The 23,418-nt window shown below is 38.8% G+C and overlaps 1 protein-coding gene across 1 annotated transcript in view; it reads left to right on the top strand.

Moving 5' to 3' along the window:
• Positions 1-5,693: 5,693 nt before the first annotated feature.
• LOC113525889 (activin receptor type-1C) overlaps positions 5,694-23,418 on the top strand; it is a 39,407-nt gene continuing 21,682 nt past the window's right edge. The window contains exons 1-2 of the mRNA XM_026912528.3: positions 5,694-5,942; positions 11,082-11,312. Of these exons, the coding sequence (XP_026768329.3) occupies positions 5,876-5,942; positions 11,082-11,312 (298 nt within the window). The 5' untranslated portion in view covers positions 5,694-5,875. The remainder of the gene's footprint in view (positions 5,943-11,081; positions 11,313-23,418) is intronic.

The following is a 23,418-nucleotide window of genomic DNA, read 5'->3' as shown; positions in this document are numbered from 1 at the left end:
GTTTTTTTTTTTTTTTTTTTTTTGGCTTCTTTTTTTAGAGCACTGTTTCAGAATGGCATTTTATTCTGCCATATACTCAGACAAAATTCAACTGAATGCACTACGCAAGCAGAAGTGGATGCAGTAATGCCCTGTCCAAGAGTTGTTTGGCTGCTGGTCTTTGACACACTCACTCTACCCTTGGCCTGATTCTCGCCCAAATACATGTCACACGCACTGTGCCAAAGTTGGAGCACTATGCATTCAGCTGCCCAGTGAACCAGTAAGCAGTGCAGGCATTTCAAAATATGATTATATATGTGTAAATCTGGCATCTGCTCTCTGTATCCATTCAATAAACTCAGTGACCACTTGATAAAACTTCATTTCTGTCTCAACATAGTATTTAATTCTGAAGTGCTGCCAAAAATCCTCTTTCCTGTGAATTACCACTGTGGTCTTCTAGTAACCGATTACTGCACTTAAATACTATTTTTTAAAAATCTATTTTGTATCTTTTGGAAATGTTATATATTCCTCTAGGTCTACTACAATTAATAGAGATTAGGCTTACTTACTGTTTATCAAAGTGCAATTAAGGACAAGCATTTTACCTCAAGCTTAATTTTAGATGCTACACTCAGTAATAGTGGAGTTAAAGTTGTTAAGAATTTCCATATAAAATTGAATTTAATTGAGATTTTTTATAGCACTTTTAACAGATTTTATCACAAAGCAAGTGGCAAGGAAAAACTCCCTGAGACGACATAAGGAAGAAACCTTGAGACGAACCAGATAACAAAGGGAACAGAACCTCTTCTGAGTGACAAAGTAGTGAGATTATAAATCATTAATCTTCTACAGCTTTTCACCATAAAGTCAAACAGTGCTAAGTGTCTTGAGAGGATGCTCAGTATGAGCATATGGTGAATAAATCTTGGAATCAGTACAGGAAAGTCTTTATGATTACAGCAGTAGTTCTTAGGTTTATTTAACACTAACTGTGTTTACAGTTGAACTGTAATGAATCCTGCACCTAGCTGGAGTTTCTCTAATCATTGTTATTTGACTGGTTTTATGTTGGTAAAACACTATTTCTTTCTTGTATGCACATACATTTGGTTTGGACACAATGTAAACAGAGACTTTTAATAATAATTTAGAGAGTTTGTAAACAGTTTGCGCAATCTACAGTTTCATCAATTACAACAACAGTCAGTTTTTACACTATCAATGGCTCCAATCAGAAACAAGCTACGATGGTGACACTCACTATTTTACACCATTCTGCACATGCTCAGTAGCATCCTCTGCTTACCTGTAGAAGAACGCTAACTTAATCATTGCTCTGTAGAATTTTTTTAATTAAAAGTCAGATTTTGAAGAAAGTATGCACGTAGTTTTCCTCATCAGGAGAACATTTTGATTTGTTTATTTTGTATGCAAATGAATACAGGCCAGTTTTGATCAGTAGCATATCAGATTTCGATGTTTGACAGTGTGGGGTCAGTTATCAGTCTTACCAGTATAAACTATTTAACAAAACAAAAGAATAAAGCTTGAACACCCAAGCATTTGTGTGACCCATGATGTCAAACATTTATGCACCATTTTAGCGAACAAAGTGCTCCATGTAGTGCAGACATTGTAGTTCTTTACTGCACTATAAAAATTATTCGTTAAAAAATATTCTCCCACAGACTTAATGATTTAATGACACTGACCTTTGACAAGGAAAAAACAAAGAAAATTCCCCCTCATCTAAGAATTCCTACTTGGAAAGTCAGGATTGTTTACTCGAATCAAAATTAAACACACTCAAGCTCTGTTTCTGTTTAAAACATTCTTGTTGTCATGATCTGCATCTCAGATCAAAAATTCTGACGTTATTCAAATTGTTGTATTGTATTCAAATGTATTTAGCTGCCTAACTATAGGCCAATATAAAACCTCCCCTTTATCTCCAAGATCCTAGAAAAGGTTGTAGCACAGTAGCTTTGCTTATACTTACTGTACATAGGAATAACATTCATGAAATGTATCAGTCAGGATTTAGGCCTCATCATAGCACAGTGACAGCGCTGGTTAAAGTGGTAAATGACCTACTACTGGCCTCTGACCAGGGTTGTGTCTCCTTGCTTGTGTTGCTTGACCTTAGTGCAGCTTTTGATACCACTGATCATGCTATTCTCCTCGATAGACTAGAAAATGTTGTAGGCGTTAACGGAACGGCCCTCTCCTGGCTCAGGTCTTATTTGGCTGATCGTTATCAGTTTGTAGACATAAATGGTGACTTCTCTAAGCATACTAAGGTGAAGTTTGGTGTTCCACAAGGCTCTGTCTTAGGCCCACTGCTCTGACAAGACAGAACTACTTGTACTAGGAAAACATGCAGCTAGAAGTAAGCTCTCTGATTACATAATAACTCTGGATGGCCTTTCTGTTTCATCATGTGCAGCAGTAAAAGACCTTGGTGTGATTATTGACTCCAGTCTTTCATTTGAAGCTCATGTAGATACTATTACTAGGATAGCTTTCTTTCATCTCAGAAATATTGCTAAGATAAGAAATATATTGTCACTACACGATGCAGAAAAATTAGTTGATGCTTTTTTTACCTCTAGGTTGGATGTTCCAGTAGATGCATAAACAAGCTCCAGTTAGTCCAGAATGCAGCAGCGAGAGTCTTTACTAGAACCAGAAGATATGACCACATCACCCCTATCGTATCCACACTTCCTTGGCTCCCAATCAAATTTCATATTGATTATAAAATACTACTATTGACTTATAAAGCACTAAATGGTCTCACGCCACAGTACCTGAGTGAACTTTTGGTCCTTAATGATCTTTCATGCTTACTTTGATCAAAAGGTGCAGGCTATTTTGATTCCTCAAATAGTGAAGACTGCGGCAGAGGGTAGAGTTTTCTCGTACAAAGCCCCACAGTTATGGGACAACCTTCCAGTTAGTGTTCGGGGCTCAGACACAGTCTCAGTGTTTAAGTCTAGGCTGAAAACATATTTGTTTAGTCAAGCCTTTTGTGAAGTTTTGTCTTAGGTGAAGGAGCAGGTCTGGAGGGTTCACAGGCATAGAGTGTTGTGGTGAACAGGGATGTTTGGATGCTGTCACCCCCCTTCTCACAAGTTCACTCAGGTTTGTCAACAATGGGGTGGCTGGCCGCTTTATGTCCCAGGGTGCACTCATGTCTGTGTTACCTTCTGGCTCTCCCTTTTAGTAATGCTGTCATAGTCTAGTCTTGCCGGAGTCCCTGCATGCACTCTGCACACAAAGTACACTGTCCTTAACTATCATGGGACAAAAGCTTACCTAACAATCTCTCCCTCTCTCTCCCTCTTTCTGTCGAGTTACATGCTACATGCTACTCCTGAGATACGAATGATCCTGACCCCTTCTGCTCTCCAGACCTGCCTGATCCATCCTGCTGCCCTACTTCTGATTGGAGTTCTCATTGTTTGAGATCGCACGCTGCTGCTGGGGGTGGCCCCACATGGAAGGCCTGAAGATCAGTGGGATTGTTGGGGATGGTGCCACTTGGGGGCTGTGGGGCTGGCATGGGGATCTCATATCGGGAGTTGTACTGTGGTGCCTTTGGGGCTGCGGTTGCCACGAGCAGCTTTGTACTCAGGACTCCATCAGTGGACAGTGGATATGTTTAACAACCTGGACTTCTTGTGAAAACTGTGATCAATTTACTGGTTGCATAATTGCACTATTTGTCCATATAGTACACAGTTATAGAAGGGATTTATTTATAATTGCGCTATCCGTTAGCACCCAGATGTTAGCACCCAGATGCTGGTTCCTCTCAAGGTTTCTTCCTCATATCGTCTTACGGAGTTTTTCCTTGCCACTGTCGCCTCTGGCTTGCTCATTAGGGATAAATTCACATATTTACAATTTATTTTGCTTTAATTTAATTTGAATCTATTTATTTCTGTAAAGCTGCTTTGTGAAAATGTCCAGTGTTAAAAGTGCTATACAAATTAAATTGAATTGAAAATGTATTAATCTATAAAATCCAGAAGGTTTAAAGGCTACATGAGAGGTTTGTAAATGCAAACGCTAACCAGAATAGAAAAAACGGTTAGTGTTGGTACTCAGTAACATTCTAGAATAGTACATGTAGTATATGATTTAAGATAGGACATTAGTTTGTTTACTCAACTGGAGACACAGTGTCACATTATTAATGCTTTTCATTCATTTCCAAGGACATGCACAAGTGACGCCCCAGATGACCTCAGGATACATGCGGCAGCCATTTTGCACACGCATAATTTAAAGCAACTAAGCTAACTGACCCTTTACAACTGACCTGGCACTCAAGGTGTTGGTTGTAATGTTTTGTATACTGTACATATTCTTTGACGCTAACATAAAAATAGTATTTGTTTATTACGAATATACACTACTCAAGATTTACAAGATTTACAAGTGACAAATTTCCTGGGAACATTTTTGGTTGTGACAAATAGTTCTTTTATGTATATTTCTTACATACAGTACTGTGCAAAAAAAAAACATTTTTTTTTTTTAGTACTAACTTTGTTGTAGATTTTTATTTTATGACTTCTACATTATCGAGTCAGTACAAAAGCATTTTAGATTTCCAAGCATTAGTAATTTAATGTTACAAAAAAATGCTCGTATGCCAGTAATGAAAGCACTTTTCAGGCAAAAACATAATGAAGGCTGCTGGGTTTTGAATGCGCAAAAAAAAAAAAAAAAAAAAAAAAAAAAGCAAGTGCGACAGTCAAACTGGGGCTGGTTCTGCAAGATGCTAAGTAAAACTTACCAGCTAATTTCTTTATAAAACTGCACAAATTGTACCCGAGACTAATCATTTATTTATTTATTTAAAAAAAAAAATCACATCAAATATTGACTTTGCTTCATTTATTATGGTTTACTGCTCTTTATAGTATTTTTTCAATGTAGAAACATTTAATTTCATTATTTTTGAAGGCATCTTTGCTCTACAGTATTTGCACAGTACTGGGTATACACACACACACACACACACACACACATATATATATATATATATATATATATATATATATATATATATATATATATATATATATATATATATATATATATAGTCTATACCTATTTTATGCTCTCTACTATATTCACCTTTGGTTGTTTTTAAAGTGCTTTAGAAATGACTTACTTACAAATGTTATAATTGACTTTGCAACTCTTTGTATATAAATATAGTCCAGGATTTGCACAGTACTGGGTATACACACACACACACACACACACACACACATATATATATATATATATCTTATAGAGGCTAGCTCTCTCTCTTGCACGGTACTGGGTACACACACATACATAGGCTACACACACACACACACAAATATATATATATATATATATATATATATATATATATATATATATATATATATATATATATACACCCACTATATAGATAGTACTGTGGTAGTACTATGGTACTATTGGTTGCTTTCAAAGTGCTTTAGAAATTACTTACAAATGTTATAACTGACCCCACTCTCCCCTAGGATATTGTGTTTTTGCATTACCAATAACTCCTTGTATATAAATACAGTCCAGGTGCGAGTGCGTGTGCTGTGTCGGTAGGCTCGCGCTGTAATCGGTTTATATTCCGGTGTGGGCCGGAGGCGGGGCGGATTACCTCCCCCCGGCCTTTTACTGCGCTTTTATCCGAGCGCTCCGTTTTCTCCCCAGCGGGTGAGAGTGCAGTAAGGCGAGCCGCGGCGTGAAGAAGTCACGGATGAAGAAAAGCGTGCGATGCGAGTGTCAGAGGGAAAAGCAGCGGAGTTGCTAGCCGAGCCGTGCGCGCGCGTGTGAAGGCGAAACGCGGATGTAGCACATGGATTGTTTCGGTCTCAGGTGTGCGACGCTGCTGCTGGCGGTGACGCTCGCGCCGCTCGTCACAGGTAAGCAGATCCGCTCCGTTCATGAAATTCACGCCGACTGCTTCCAGGAACTGACTTTGGCGAGTTCTCTTATGCCTCTTGTGCACCGGCTGACCTCTCATAAAACTTCATGGCGTTTTTTTTTTTTTTTTTTTTTTTTTAAATACAGTTTAATTATAAACTTGCAATAGGACTATGAACCTGTGCGGCTATAAACGCACGCGCCTGTTATGCAACGCTACTGTGCACCGGAGAGAAGTCGAGACACTGGATGGGATTTTCTCTTTAAAGGAGGAATAAAGTGCAGTTTCTGTCTCTAACACCTCCACCTGAATGCAGGCTTCCCTCAGTCCTGAGGCTCATGTTGGCGGTGTGTTTGCCTGCTCTGACACCCCTGACTCCCCTCATCACTCAGTTACAACACTTCATGGGGTTAAAATGGTGTTCGAGCAGGTCAAACATTTAAATGTGTAATACTACTCGATAGAAATCCTGTCTTTACCAGTAGGACTGTGCAATAAATTGTTTGTTAGTTTCTTATCACAATATTTGCTTTTGCAATACTGATATCACACTATTGTAATCTATGGCCTGTTTTGTCCGATCAATCCTGAAGGTGCAAAACAAATTTTCTATGAATGCATTGGGCAATTGTGGCATAAACAAACAAACAAATAACCTCTTGAGATCTAAACTAATGTGTGCTGTGTAGTTTATCAGTTTACAATTTCCACTTAACAGCAACCTGATTGCTATGGAAATTATACAATCTCTTCAATCAGGAAGAATTCTGGGAAAAGAATAACCCAACTGTTCTCATATAAGGGTCTTATGAGAATAAACACACTAAGTAGCTGGGAGAAAATGCAATGTTCTCATACTAGACAGACAGACAGACAGACAGATAGATAGATAGATATTCACCAGTTTGTTGTAATATTTTGCAAGACCTTTTGCAGCTGCAGTGTAATACCACAAATATGTTGTAAATACACACATGCTGCTTTACAGGCTTTGAATGTAGCACTGATGTCCTGCCCATCAGTGAGTTAAGTGTGTGTAATGAGGCTAAACGTAACCTCCTGTCCTCTACTAATCTGGCTTTATGAGATTTGTAGTGAAGTTTATATTTGTGTTGTTTACTTTACTTTGTTTTGGGGTCAGGGTGGTGGTGTTTTTTAGTGTTGCAGTGTGATCGAGCTCTGAAACACAGGGGACTGTCTCAGTGTTTACTGAAATGATTTCTGATCAGTTTTTGTCCTTTATTTTTTTTCTATCATATTTTTTGTTCATTTTCTTTGTTTCTTAGTTTCATTTCCATTTCTTTTTAGCCTTCTGTTTCAGATAGAATCTGCTGTTGGTAGGGGCAGGTGATTTTATTAGAGTTTGATTCTGCATGTTAAAACTCTGTGTTTCAGTGGTTGATGTTTTGGAGAAAAATGCCTCCTTATGGTCAAACACTGTATTGTCTCTGGCTTCATTCTTAAGGATTCCTTCTGCTGTCCATAGTTTACTGTTATATCTTGAATGACTTTCTCTTTATAATAATTTTGTGACAAAACATTGAGGTTAAGATGACATGCTCAGTTCTTATATTCGTCTGGATGACACCCCTACCCCGTGCTCCCTACCCCAGGTATACACCAGACCACTAGGGGGGTAATAAAGCTTCATGTCATGATACCACAAATGCCTGGTATAATGAGGCAGCACTATTATAAACCCATTCTATCCAAGCATTAGCCATCTCTAAATATAGATCTCTCCGAATCCAGAGTGTTTAAATCGTTCAGATTTAAAGCCCCAGTGAGCGATTTGAAAACATTTTTGCATTACTTCTGCTAAAACATGCTGTACTGCTTACTGCATTTTTTCAGCTTTTAAATAACTTGTTTTCCAAAAAAAACAGACTTTTTGCCCCAGTAGTCATCTTTTCATATTAATAGTGCTCTTCCTGCTCTTGACCTGTTAGTTCTTGAATTAAGAGGTCTCTTTCTGAAGTTAATGAAGTTCAGGACAGACCCAACTTTTTCACTGTTTTATAAAATGAAGATAGACTTCCTCATCTTATTGAAGTAAATTGAAGTACCTTAATCTCAAGATGATGGGGTTGGAAATGGGAACATAATAGTTTTGAGAGTTAACTGGACATGCGTAACATTTTTCAGGCATGATTTAATTAATTTGCCGATTGAACAAGGAGCCCTTGTGCTCTTTCGTAAATGCCTGTTGTCAAGAATACTTTATCAAGTCTGCAGTTTTCCCTGAAGCTTTAGTTTCTCAAGCTGAACTCAAACCTACCAAGAGTTATTGCAAAAAGTGTTGCTGCAACTGGCAGTCCTAGAAATATTCCCAGTAGAACAATTTTTTATTATGTGTTTGAGTGGCCTTAAGTGGCCCTGGCGTGTTTTTGTGTATACTGTTAGAAACCTTGAAATACTATTTTTGATTTGTATAGTTACATTATAATTCTTTTTCATTACATAGACACATTTATCCAACATGAGACAGAGTACAATCCAAGGAGTATTAAAGCAGCAGACAGGGATAGAAGTTCTGAAAACCTTTTGATCAAAAAACACGGTGACACGGTGACGAACTTGGTAGCATTGATTGCCTCACAGCTCCTGGGTCCTCTGTTCGATCATAAGCTTGGGTTACTGTCTGTGTGGAGTTTCTGTATCCCTTCCCTCTAAGTTTCTCTGGTTTCTTCCTGCCTCCCGCTACACTAAATTGCCCCAAGTTGTGAATGTTTGTGTGTGCACGGTGCTCAGTGATGGATAGGCATCCCACCCAGGGTGTATTCCCATTTCGTACTCCAGATCCACTGTGACCCTGACCAGGACAGGGTTGCTGATGATAAATGAACAAAAACATTTTACTAGCACTTTTATCCAAAGCCAGTTAGATCAGATGAGGGGTTAAGAGCCTTGCTCTAGGATCCAACAGTGGCAGCTGGCCAGTGCTGGGATTTAAACTCATGACTTTCTGATCAGTAGCCCAATACTGTAACCGCTGTGCCATCACTGAGACCAGTAGTTTTTGAAGTAATTGAAGAAAAATACATCTACTTGTGGTCAATGATTGTACCTGCCCACTGCTGAAATATTGTGTATGGCACTGATTGTGAACAGTTTGTCATTGTTTACCTAGGACATGACCAGTGTGGTAAGTACATCTGTGTCGAGTTGTGATTTTTTTTTTTCCAATTTCTCTCTGCTGTTCTCAATTCTGTCAAATGACATAAATGTAAATGTAAGTACATCTGAAAGAGTGTATATAACTGGGGTGTACTAACATAAAATATATCTAAAAATCCACTGACTAACTGCTGTATGAAGTATGCTTGTATACGACCTTGTGAGGTGATTGATTCTACTTCTCACCTCATTTTCTCTTTGAGTGTGTCCAGAGGAGGACGTTGGCATGGAGACTTTGAAGACCACGATGCTTTTTTTGCTCATGCTGCTGAAAAGTGTTTAGAGAAAAGCTAGCTAAAATGCATGCTGCACATTTCACTATCACTTTGTTCTGGGTTTTAATGTGTTTAAAGTGTAAGCTGTTGGATAGCAAGCAGCTTATGCAGCAAAGAAGGAAAATTAAAGCCATTCGAAACAGTCAGCATGGAAAAAAAATCATTTTGATGTGGATGTAAATGTAGCCAGGTTTTTTTTTAAACTGAGGAAGCCCTGCTTTTTACATTGTACAAGAGAAAATCAATTCAGACAAAATAAATCTTTGCAGGCTTTGAAGGATTTTGCTTGGCCTTTTTTAACATCTATCTCTATAGTTTTCACAGTCTATTCTTTCCCAACAGGAACTAGTTAATTTAAAGGACAGATACTACAACTACGTTGTAATATAATTACACTAAATTAGGAAAATAAGCCTAGAAGCAATTGTTATAAATAAGAAAGTGTTTGGATTCTAGGTTCTGTGGTTCACTATGAGATTTCTTGAATACAATCCTGGATCACATCAGGATAGAAATGTTACCAGAGGACATCATAGGATAAAGGTGATCAGTCAGAAGAACTTTGTATTGATTTGCAGTGACTCTTACTTCTTACTTCTATTTCTGTGCTTACTGTCAATATGAAAGAATTAAATGCTACATTCTAGCTAGGCAAATTGTTCATGTCAGTCATTACCTATGGGCCATGGAGCATCTGATATCTTTCTGATACTTTTCTGGCCACAAGGTTCAGGATCTTGGAGGTTATAATCTGATTGGCTGTCCACATTTCCGTGCAGCAGATTTTAGTGGCAAAAGAAACTTTTGATTGCTGCGAAACAGTGACTTGTTTTGAAGCAAGCTATAGTCACTGGGCTGCAAAGTGTTCACAGACTCCCATCTTTAAAATTTATTAAAGGTCTGTGGTTCTTCTGTGGCATAGACTTTTACCTGTTTTCTGGATTGTTCTTTGAAAGCAGGAGAGTTTAACCTGTTTTAGCAGGACAGGTACGAGTGGGGCAGTTTGAGATTAGCACAGTGTTAGCCTAAGCAGCCTTACCCAGATTTACTTGCAGTCTAAAGTCCTGGATCCTGTTGCATAACATGAAAAAGCACAACTCAGTCAACTCAGCTAGTGGCCACAAGATGGCTAATGGCCATAGAAGTTAAGCAGATTATACCCATCTTTATGTGTCTATATCTAGCTATTAGCTGTGGCGCAACATGAGGACAATGCATGTTATGTTTCTTTTGGGGGATCTTTTCTAGGGACCTATTTGTGGACTTCAGTTTGACATTTAATACAATTATTTGGGATTTGCTCCATTCCAAACTTGCCAAGCTCAGCATACCTGCCTCCACCTGTAACTGGATCTGCAGTTTTCTGACTGGTGGAGGCAGCAGGTGAGGCTGGGGAAACTCACATCTGGAACCCTGACCATGAATGCTGGTGCACCCTTTTTCCTCTGCAGTATTCTTCTCTGTAAAATATCATTCCATGTACAATCTTCTTATTGCCTTACAATTACTAACTAATGGCCAAAGGTATGTGGACAGCTGACCATCACACTCATATGATGGCTGGGTTTTGCCCAAACTGTTGCCACAAAGTTGTACGCACACAATTGTATAGAATGTTGTATACAACAGGTTTTAGTGTTCAAGAATAGTTGTAACAACCAGTTTTTTCCTCTGTGTGTTTCCAGCACTTAAGTGTGTGTGTCAGCTGTGTGCGAATCACACCTGCGAGACGGAGGCTGAGGGCGCATGCTGGAACTCGGTGATGCTCATCAATGGGAAGGAGGAGGCCGTAAAGTCCTGCCTGTCCCCCAGTGAGCTGAAGGGACAGGTGTTCTGCTACAGCTCCAAAGATGTGTCAAAACGCAACTGCTGCTTTACTGATTTCTGCAACAACGAAACACTTCACTTACGCCCAGGTACTGTGCCTTCTTTTCTTCTGTTTAGCTATCCTCTGAGGGATGATTTGATTTGATATACTGTAAGTGAAGAGTTGTCATAGTGTCTCCTAAGCCCTGGTGTCCCAGGAGGACAAGTACTACTATACTAACTTTACATATACACTGATTTGCCAGTATATCAGGTAAACCTACCAGAGAGGTTACTCAGTGTAGTACATCCGTTAATACTGCACACTTCCTCTACCCCATGCTTTAATGGAAACATTCCACCACTGAGCAGATATTATTTGATTGGTGGATCAGTCTGATGGTAGAAATGACACTGATGTGTTGACACTGGTGTGTGGTTCTGGTATGAGTGTTTTAGGCACAGTAGCATTATCTGAGAATTTAACAGAAACAGTCCACAGAACAACCTATCCAGCTAACAGAAATCATGTGGTCAGACACTTATGAATGGTAGAGGACAATTAACATAAACTGTGTGTGTGTGTGTGTGAGACTTGAACCTGCTGTATTCAAAGACTGTCCTGTGCTCATCCCAGGACTCTTATTCACACCTCTATTCGCAGGTTCACATTGAACATCCAACACACTACGTACTCTTCTGTAGTTGCATACTATAATGCTTTATAATCCCACTAACCGGTGTCACACAGAAAAGTATGGGTTTTGAGTCTTTTTCCTCTCATGATTTCTTTCTCAGGCCACTGTTCCTTGTGGCTTGTTCATCAAGGATCTAAAGCTACATCCAGATGTCTGTAAAACCACTTTGTGGCAATGGCAATTGTTAAAAGAGTTATAGAAATAAAACTGAACTGAACTGAATAACTCAATACCTAGAAAAGTATGTCTACCTGATAAAATGTCCAATTAGTGTAGATGCAAAAAAGGCAACTTGGTGTATAAATACCCAGGACAAAACAATTATTCACATTCACTAATAGCAGCACCTTATTGTATGATGTCAACAGGCTATGAACAAATGTAATTTTCATGAAACCAGTTGTTGGACAGACCCTGAGGTTGGCTTTTGGGCCTCAAGGCTAGGCAGAACATAATCCAGGGTGGCTCTATGTAGGGTGCATAGAGCCAAGTGTGTGTGTGTGTGTCTGTGTGTGTATATGTGTGTGTGCGAGTGGGAGAGGGAGAGAGAGAGAGAATGAGACTTGTTCAAAATCACCAAGTCAAGTGGAATTTTATTGTCATTCCTCTATATAGCATTGCACCCAATGACAGGAAGAATGGGATAATAATGAAAGGAACTTTTTCAATACACTGGAATCTTAACCTGAGAGCACTGGTGCTGCTAATAAAATGAAGGAATGCATGTGCAATTTTTGGCACAATTTTGGTGTCCCGGGCAAAAGTTAGATATCGTAAAAGAATTTATAACTCATGCGGCAGCTACAAATACAGTAGAGGCATAAATGAAACATGCTAATGGACAGGAAAATATCCTTAAGCTCACTTTGAAGAATGTTCCTGTTTTTGTGACGCCATTTTTTTGCACACGCCTGGATGATGGTGATTGATTATGTTAACAGGACGTAGTAATTATCTGTAATCACAGGTTAGAGGATCGTTAGAGGATCTTCATCATTCAAGCTGACATGGAGAACATGTTATCTGTTGTAGAATTCAGCCAAGATTTTATTGGGATCTCATATATTGTGACAAGTAATAAAACACTCCTGAGATAGCACATTGTAAAACTGGTAAAAAAGAGAGAAATGACTCATTTTTTTGTCCAGGAATCTTAGGACATTAATGAAGAAGGTCAGTGCAATGTTGTAATACTGAACTGGTAAAGAGATTACTTTCTAATGTGTGCTTTTGAAATCTCAATATCAAATTGGGGTGGCATGCTGGTGCAGTGGGTAACATTGATACCTCAGAGCTCCAGTGTCCCTGGTTTGACTTTGAGTTTGGGTTACTGTTTATGTGGAGTTTTGCATGTTCTCTCTGCATCCGTGTGGGTTTCCTCCAGGTTCTATGGTTTCCTTCCACCTTCATGCCAATAGGCAGAATAGCTATGCTAATGTTTGTGTGTGTTTGTGTGTGTGTGGTGCCCTGTGATGTACTGGCATCTCATCAAAGAGATCATCCAAGATATATTCCTGCCTCACACCCATTGTTCCCAGTCTAGGCTTTGGATCCATCAAGACTCTGACCAGGATAAAGTGCTTACTGAAGATGAATAAATATCAAATCATGAATGTGCTCATAGACTAAAGCGTTGTCTAATTCTCTCTCAGTCTAATGAATGAAAGACACAATTTGAAATAAAAGGCAAGTCTTTTTGTATGTATGAGCATGTGTGATCTCAAATTTTGACCCCTGGCAGATGAGAAAGACGTGGATCCTCTCATGCTGAGCTGTGATATAATATCCTGGCAGGGTTACGTGCACACAGGCAGTGTTATCTCCCAGCTGAGAGTTATTAATACTTCACTATGGTCTAATGGGAGGTGTGGAAACTCAAACTGAGCACTGGCTTCGCAGATACACTCTGCAAAGGGAAGATAGGCTGAAGATAATGCAATAGATCATCTACTTCAAACTTGCCCTTATGCCAGTCTTTAATGATAGAGTGATTAGAGCTAAGTGCTGCCTATAGTGTGTAAAAGGAGATTTAGTCAAAGATATACCTGAAACTATCGTCCTGATTTGCTCAGGGTTATATTTCTTTTGTATGTAAGGGATTGATGGTTTCTTAACAGTCATAAACCATCTGTTAGTGACAGTTAGTTAGCTGCTAATCTTGAGACTTTGCCATGCACTTTTTTTCTCAGGGTGAACTCGGATATTACACTACAGCTGATGAGATCATGACATTGCCCTCTGATGCCAGTGAACCTGTTTCAGTGTGCTGGCACATGGCTCTAAAAACACAAGTCCACTGTGAACCTGCAAAGGTTTGCAGGATTTCTAAACATTTTAAAAGCTTCTTATGTTTTGTAAATGAGACCTATGGATATCTTTGAGTCAGTGCTTGTTTTATGAGTCCTTCTGCATTTTTAAGTAAGGTAGTCTTGCTATGATGTGTCCACAGTTTCCCTTGAAATGCTTCTTGAGTGATGGTCTAATGTAAGAAATGTAAGGGTTAGATGAGCCAGCCCTTTTATTCAAGTGTGAACGAGAGAACAGAGAACACTGATACTTAATTGGCAAATTAAATGAATGCCGTTGCACCTGGATGTTTAGCAACAATATGTTTGTTGGACTCAAAGTCAGAAAGTGCTTTGTGTGGATTTTTTTTTCTCTTCAAGTGTGTTCAAGAGTGAAAACAGTTTTGATAAAAGCTAAGTGGGAGAGACAAGCATCATCGACCTTGTGATTGGTGAGGGTCAAGATTACATAAATCTTATCCAAGACTAGGACCTATTTTACATAAAAAGCACGAATAGTTAAGTGCATATAGACATTGGAAGGCCACAAGACCAGCATTAACCAAATTAGAAAGCAGTCATGGATTTAGATTATGCTGGATTTTAAAAGACTTAACAAAGGGGGCTAGTTCTATCCTGCTCACCCTTGTACATCAATTCCTTTTTTAACAAATGGTGTATTTAATCTGTCAGCCCCTGAGATATGTTTTAATGTTTTTACTGACAACTCAATATGGGTGTTTAGTTCTACTACCATGAAGTCCTTTTTATCTTGTTCTCTTTATCTCCTCACAATTCTGAAATCTGAAAATTTGTCATGCTAATTGCTGTGCAAGTAAAAACTGGAAGCTAAAATTGCCTTTAAATATCTCCATTAGAGTTTTGAGATAATTTACTCCTCTAACTGAATGTTGACTTTAAATGAAAAGTTTCCACTTTTCTCTTACAGATAGTCTTAATGGAAGCACCAGGATTCAACTCTATATTCTGGATGAATATTAGATTATGTAGGTTGATTCATTTCAGTATCTCAATTCAGGAAAAAATTCTGTTTAAATTTAGATAATGTAAATGTAAATGTAAATGTACCTTCACAGCATTTGGGAGATGCTCAGATGCAGAGTATATTACAGAAGTGCTTTGTAGTCTCCATCAAAATATCCTCCTTCTTGTGAGGATACCGCCCATAACTGCAGGTGCAAATTGCAGGTACAAAAATTCTACAGGCAACACTAACCAAGCAGTGGGAGACACAGCAGTGAAGTGCAGGTGATCATAAGGCAATTTGGCTGCCTCAAACGCCATTGCCAGAAAGACTGGTAGAAACATGCTGCGACACCTGGCAATAGTAACTGGATAGGTCTGTGATACACAGATTTTGAGGGAACAGGCTATCATTAGTTGCCCTTGTCTGCCATCACTAGTTGAAATTCTTGAGTCTTTCACTGACTCAGGTTAATTGAGTCCATACAGTTAAATGATTTATTTAATTTGACCAAAAGTGCAGCCTGATCTTGCAACAATACTCGTACTTGCATTGAAAATGCTGGAAATCTTTATCTCAGACCAAATGAACCCGAATGGAACTAATAGATCTGTTCAACTTAGTGACATACTCAAAAAGACTGAGTTGCTTGCAGACAAAACATACACTGTAATGTGTAAAAGTATGTGGACACCTGACCATCACACCCAAACGTGGGTCTTCCCCAAACTGTTGCCGCAAAGTCTGAAGCACACAATTGCATAGAATGTAGTTGTTTGCTGTAGAATTACAATTTCCCTTCACTGGAACTAAGAGGCCCAAACCTGTTCCAGCATGACAATGCCCCTGTGCACAAAGCGAGCTCCATGAAGACATGGTTTGCCAATTTTGGATAGTGGAAGAACTCGAGTGGCCTGCACAGAGCCCTGACCTCAACCCCACTGAACGTCTTTGGGATGAACTGGAACACTGACTGTGCACCAGTCCTCCTCGCCATCAGTACCTGACCTCACTACTGCTCTTGTGGCTGAATGAACACAAATCTCCACAACCTCGCTCCCAAATCTAGTGGAAAGCCTTCCCAGAAGAGTTGATGTTTTTAATACCAGCAAAAGCAAGACTTAATCTGGAATGGTATGTTCGAAAAACACTTGTTGGTGTCCACAAACTTTCGGCCATATAGTATGGGTTTCAGACACTGTAATGATGGATCCATGGAGTTACACAGGATACAGCATGGGCCATGTTGGTGCCGTGTCACAAACCCAGGTCAATAAAATTCTATTTGTGTCCAATCAGACTGTGACCATGCTTCCAGGACACAATTCATTGAAAGTGCCAAGGCATCTTGGAATCATATCTGAAAATTCTCCTACACTACATTGACATCCACCAACAAACATAGGGGTCTACCCCAAAAAGGCTGAAGTGTATTCCCTACTACAGAAACAGGAAGTAGAGAGTCAGAGTTCCTGGACAAGTTCTTTTCAAATACTTTAGTCAAGTGTATCCATTATCGGTCAGCACACAATGTCTGTGTTGGTGACCAGAGTTCAAATATATCATGCTGTGACTGTACCCTACATTCCTGCCAAAGATGTTGACACTGTGTTATATAATAATAGATCTATGTACTTATCTGCTCTTGCAGATGGTAATATGCCCAGGCCAGTCCTGTATCCAGTGAAAGCTCTCGAATGCTGTGTGGAAATGGGTCACTGCCTAGCTGTTTGTGCTTCTATGACTGAGTGGAGGACTGCTAAGCCACCTAGATCACTTGGGCTGACAAGAATGGCCAGAAGACGAGTATGACATAGAGGGGACCAACCCATGTGAGGGCATAGTCACTTTTGGTCACTTCTATTGGTTCTTGGCAAGGAAATGAGCAATGGGAAAACACTACTAGCTCCAAAGAAAACTGCCCTGGTGATTCTCCACTCAGCAGTAGAACCTCAGTTACATATGTAGCTTTGAGTTTTCTGCACTTGTTGTCGTAGTTCACTTGGACATAGTAGTGCCATATGAAGAGTGGACAGCTTGGTGATACAATATGAAACACTGAAGAAAACTAAATCTGACTAATTATTTGTCACCTAGGTGCAACTACATCAGTTAACAACTAGAACCTGATGCCTCTTTCTTAGATTGATATTTTGAAAGGTGTTCTCTGCATGTGGTGTTGCATGTCATGAACGCCAGGAAATCAAAAGTTAAACACACTTTGTTTCTGGTTTTGTGACTGTAGCTTTTAAAGGAAAACGAAACCCATTCATTAACCAACTATGTTTCGGCCCTCCTGTAAGTCAGATTCTGTTTTTTATGAGGAGGCAGGACTATCTACAGTGAGCATATAAAAGCCTGTTGCTATTGCTGTTTTACACATAGCAGTGCAATTTTTGGGGAATGTTCTTTCTCTAATGAGCTGGCATCTTCTGAGCAGCTGTGACTGAAAGAGTGAAATCCCTGAGTAAACCTGTTGGACCATCGGGTTCCGCTATAATAGATTTTAGTCCATGGGTGACCGGCAGGCGTGACTGAAAAGCTTGACTCTCTATTTGGAAGCCCGTCACTGCATCAGAACTGTACTGTCTGTTACCATGGTTATTGTTACCATGGATTGTGTACTGAAGCATAAAAGGGCCCGAATGGCACTTTAGGAGAGAGAAAAAAAAGACATTAAAATAAAATAAAGAAATAAAAATCTGTCCATAAAGGTTAAAAGAGAGTACTTGACTTTTCGATTTCGGAGGAAATGTCCATGCTCCTTTTGGAGTGGATGTCTGAAATAATTCATACTTGATTCTTGTTCAGTTTTGCAGTTGCTCCAGGAAGAAGGAGCTGCAGCTGGGCTGTCCAGAAGCTGGAAGCCCTGATGGGCAGTAGTATGTTTTTACTTGACTTATGCTTGCAAATCAAAAAATGATATTGCCATGCTGAAACTCTTGAGCAGACTGACAAAGGCTGATGGGTTTTTGTGTGGGTGTGGAAGCAATTAATTGAACTGCCTCTGTAGTTTTGAAGTAATGAATACAAAATAGTAGAAAAATGTCCAAGCGTCCGAGTGATGATTTCAATATGCAGCACACCTACATGTTAAATGTTAAGTTACCCCCAACACACACACACCCCACATACCCCCCTACAGACCCCCCCCATACCCCCCTACATTTTCTTGTTTATTTCAGTGATTTAGCAGTGTAAGTTTGGTTAATAGTTTAGTTAGAAATCCTTTTCCTTTGTGAATATTAATATCAATTTTAGACAAATACTTATTTCAGAGATGTATTTCTAGGTATTTGATGATTTAATAATAAATGGTAACTGTATAAAGATGGAGACAAAACCTTCTCTTGCGCCATGATTCTTAAATTGGGGTCTGGCTAACCTTGGGTCCATGAAGCATAGCGAGCAGATCTGTGATTTTTTAATTTAATTACAGCAGTGGAAATGACAACCCACCATTTCAAAGTAATTATATTTAATATTGAGTTCTAGTTATTAGTTATCTTGAATAGAATGGGTTCTATCTAAACTTCACTAACTCAAAAACAAGTAACCTATAAATAATGTCAGCTTGGACCTAATTGTGTTCTGCCAGGGGAAGTTTCAGGACTCGGTCTGTCTGTCTGTCTGTCTGTCTATCTGTCTGTCAGTCGGTCTGGCGGTTGTGTCAGTTTGATGCCATGTAAGTGGTAGGGGTGTCAACCTCACGCTTCCACACAATAAAATACAGTGTGATTTTGATTCTTAAGTCAATGATTCGATATTTGACAATACTATTGAATACACTATGATACAAAACAATACTACTTTGATTCGCTAGGCAGCTCTTCGGTACCCCTGAATCTGATATGATTTGATTTAGTAGCCTCAAATCAATATGTGACCAACTTTGTTCAGAGTCTGGGTAGGTCTACCACTGAATAGCAAATGATGATGTAGAGAAGGACGCTTTTAACATGTTAGCGTTATGCGCAAATCACCTTGCTAGCCTATTAAATTATTTACACATCACTATAAAAAAAAAGAATGAAATGAAAAGAAAGAATTTTTTTACACATCAGTTGTCTGTCTTTTTTTAATAATAAGCAATTTATCATGAATTATAATCAATAATAATCAATTTGTGATTGTTGACGCAATTCATTTCAGTCATTGCCAAAACATCCGGTCGTTGCACTCCTGGTAAATGGTTTCACATTTTAAAACTCCTAACATATGGTGTTAATTGCAACAAATAGCAATAAAGTAATTAAATAAAAAGGTAGGTAATAGGTGGTTAGGTAGTTGACTCAGATATTGGTTCTCACACTATATATGCACTCGAGTGCAAAAGTTTGTATACCTTTAGGACAAAGCTGCAAGGCATTTCATGTGTTGGAATATCAAATCAGAATATCAATTAAAAAGGTCGCAGTTCCTTTTCTGACTGTGATCACCCTTGTATGCCTTTATAACTGCTTCCAACCTCTTTTATATTCTCAAAGTGTCTTTTTCAACATCTCAGTTTATTGCCACCACCCCTCCTCCTGACATTTCTGTTTTAACGTTGTCGGATTGTTTGCCCAATCTTTGCCCTTTCTTCTTGACATATCTGTGAGATGTCCTTCTTTAAATCAGGCTTGGAGAATGAGAGTGATTGCGAAACATTTTTTTTCATAGATAAATTGTAAAACAGAGTGTGATTTTTCTTTTTTCCTTCAAAAGCCATAGGGTATGCGAACTTTTCTCCTAGACTCTATATGCTTTCAGCACCTAAGAGTTATTAAGAATATCTTCCTCTCAGTCTGACAAAATCCTCAAAAACAAGTGTTTACAGACAGAACATGTTTCTTCTTCTTCTTCAGTAATGATGTCTGCTTTCTGCCGAAGTGTTTTTGAAGTTGCTGTGTCTTGTATTGCGTTGATGAACCCCGGGTTGCAGAGTGCTTTCTAAGAGAAAGGGGAGGGAAACATGTGTTGAAACACTGAGCTCTGCTTTATGTCGTGACCTTGTACAGATGCAGCAAGACTGTGGCCCTCAGGGAGTGGAGACACACACCAGGAGCCAGTTTAGACCAGCGACTCTTACTCCTGACACACTGCAGTGCTGAAATGCAGACTTGTTATTAAACCCTGTTTGTTACTGTCTATAAACGATAAAGCTTGTTCGACTCAGACTTGCTACATGGACTGTGTGTTTGTAGTTCTGGGCAGGAGTTTCCCAAATGTTTTATAGAAAAGGAACCCTTTCAATGTCAAGATGTCCCAGACCCTGTAATAAGAATTTTGTTTATTTTTATTTTTATATTATTTATTTTTTGCCCACACAATGCAGCGCAGACTACGGGTGTAGTTTATTAGTATAGTAGTATAGCAATAGTAGTGGTATATTTTGGGAAATAGAACAAAGCAAACTGGTTTAATATACGGAAAATATTGCGAACAGGTATTAGCCTAATATGCTAACATAATGAATTCACAAGTGGGATTAAAAAACAGTCCTCCACACATCTCTAGTTGAAATTGGTTATGTAGCTGTGGTTGAGGAACTGTCCGAACCAGAATTCACACACCATGCTGTCAGTGCTGCCATTTCTACTGTTTTTTTTCTAGTGTTTCTAGGGCATAGTGCTAGACTTGATATCTAACTGTTGTTCCTCTTTTGGCTGCTCCCCTTAGGGGTCGCCACAGTGGATCATTTGTCCGCGTATTTGATCTGGCACAGTTTTTATGCCGGATGCCCTTCCTGACGCAACCCTCCCAAATTTTATCCGGGCTTGCGACCGGCACTGAGAGCACACTCTTGCACGCAACCCCAGTGGCTGGGATCGGGTCCCTGGCAGGGAATCGAACCCGGACCGCAGCAACGAGAGTGCTGTGGCCTAACCACTAGTCCTCCAGGGACCCCTAGGTTTGATATCTAATTAAAAAAACAAAAAACAAAAAAAAAAACATATGTTTACGTACAGATATAGACAAGGCATTGCACTGCACGCCTACTGTTTATTAGTTATTAGTTTTAGATTAGGAAATGAATAACTTGTGACTTCAAAAAATATATATTAAACCTATTAAATTTAAGGGACCAGGTAATTAGGCTTAGAATAACTACAGTTACTGTATATCAATTAATTAAATGTATGAATGCATAAATGAATGAATGGTGGAGCCTCTGGCTATATACCGTGGACCCCTGGGGTTCTACAACCCTCTTCTAGAGACACAGGTCTAGAATTTTGCACTATTATCTTTGAAATGTTGATTTGAGGAGAGACAAATACTGACTGTTTGCATGTATGGCTCTTTTTTTTTTTAGTTTTAGTTTATTTGAGTTATTAGACCTTCCTGTCCTCATCCCAGGACTCATATTCATAATATGCTCATACTGAACGTCCTTTCCGCACACATAGGACTGTGTGCCTTTATAGTATGCAGTTGCAGAAGTGTAATGATTTGTAATCCCACTATCGGGTGTCACACAGAAGAGGATGAGTTCTCTTTTGAGTCTGGTTCCTCTCCAGGTTTCATCAAGTTGTTCCTTGCCAATGTCGCCTCTGGCTTGCTCATTAGACATCTAAATATATATCCAGATTCCTGTAAAGCTGCTTTGTGACATTGTCTGCTGTTCAATTCGCACTGAATTGCTTTTTGATTGACAGTTTCTAAGGCAGAACTGAAATACTCTTCACGCTCCTACAGAAAGGTGGATTCTTTTGAAATGGCTTGGGTTGTACAGGTGATACATTCAGCTATCAATCAACACTGCCATTTCCATCTCCTCAGAATACAGAGCCATTATTTTTGAAAAAGAAATAGCTTTGTACCAAGATTGGTGCCCAGCTCACTGCTGATTTTCAGCTAACTTCTAAGCTTTAAGATTTTAACTATTGCAATGATAGATTCCTGCAATTACAAGAGTTTCAATTTGTAAAGCCGTGCCAAACAGTCCATTTTAGACGTATGAAAAGCCTCTGACAGAAAATGCTTAAAGAAGAAAAGAGCTGTTTGAGTGTGTAAAAGAGACTTTATGTAGGCAGCTGTGATTTCTTTTCACTGAATCTTTGTTCACGTTTGCTGAATCCATTTGTTTGTCTCCTAAAGGTGCAGCTTTTTGTTATGTTGTGATTATTGTTTTTTGGTCAGTGAAATGTGTAATATTACACATTTACAACAGTTTATAAATGTAATACGAAGCAGAGAGTCTCAGCTGGCTCTGAAGGACAGAATTACTCATTTGAAACTCTTTCTAAAAGAATGAAAGGACTGGGTAATGCTCACGTGTGTTTATTGTCACAGCCATAAAAACAAGCTATAAAGTCACGTCAGAAGACACAGTGTACTGTGAAAGCTGAATGTTCTCGTTTAAAGAGTGTTGCTCGTAATGTTTTACATTCTCGGGATTATGGAAGCATGATTACATAAACAGGCAGGGCAACACTGGGGAGAATGGAAGCACAACACGATCCCAAGAAAAAGAGATCATCAAAATCTTCTCAGAAATGTAAACATGTAGACTACACAACAGGTTTTACACACATTTTTAAATACTATATAATAGCGTTTTGGGTTAAATTATGAGTTGTTAAATACTGAAAATAAATATGTTAAATACTGAAAAATTAGAAAATCTGGATAGAGAATCAGTACCAATGAGAAATGTTTGTAATTTTATTTTATTGGAAACAATTTACATCTAATTGGAGAAGGCAGCGATCTTGATCACGCTCATTAGGAAATTGTAGCACACAAAATACGTATTTACTATTCTGTATCCATCTTTGTCTGTGACATTGATACTGACTAAACTGTAATTTAACTTAATATTTTTTGAGTTGCTTTATAGACTATATTTATACCCATGTCAAACAGGAAGTCATGGACGAACGCTTAAGACTTCTTAAACACTCATAATCACCTTAAAAAAAGTAATAATAATAATAGAAACATGTTACAATGTCGCATCTGATTCCACCATCACACCAGAAGAATCTGCTCCCAGTCCAGATACAAGTCCAGTACAGACTTTGCAACTATTCCACTCACCTGAACACTAGTTTCACCTGTTTCCTGGTTTTTTTGGTTTGTGAGGTTTTGCCGTCTTGTCAGTTTGGAATTCTGATTGATTTCCTGCTTTTACCTGTTTCTGATTGTTCCTCATTTTATTGTTCCTCATTTGTTTCTCACATATTTTCACTAAAAAGTAATTACTGTTTTTACCTACAGTACTGTGCAAAAAGTCAGAGTTTGTTTTCAGTTAAATGTCTAT

This window comes from Pangasianodon hypophthalmus, chromosome 5 (assembly GCF_027358585.1).
Source record: "Pangasianodon hypophthalmus isolate fPanHyp1 chromosome 5, fPanHyp1.pri, whole genome shotgun sequence".
In the NCBI taxonomy this organism is placed as follows: domain Eukaryota; kingdom Metazoa; phylum Chordata; class Actinopteri; order Siluriformes; family Pangasiidae; genus Pangasianodon; species Pangasianodon hypophthalmus.
Note: the sequence above shows the minus strand (reverse complement) of the source record. Positions and strands in the feature narration are given on the sequence as shown.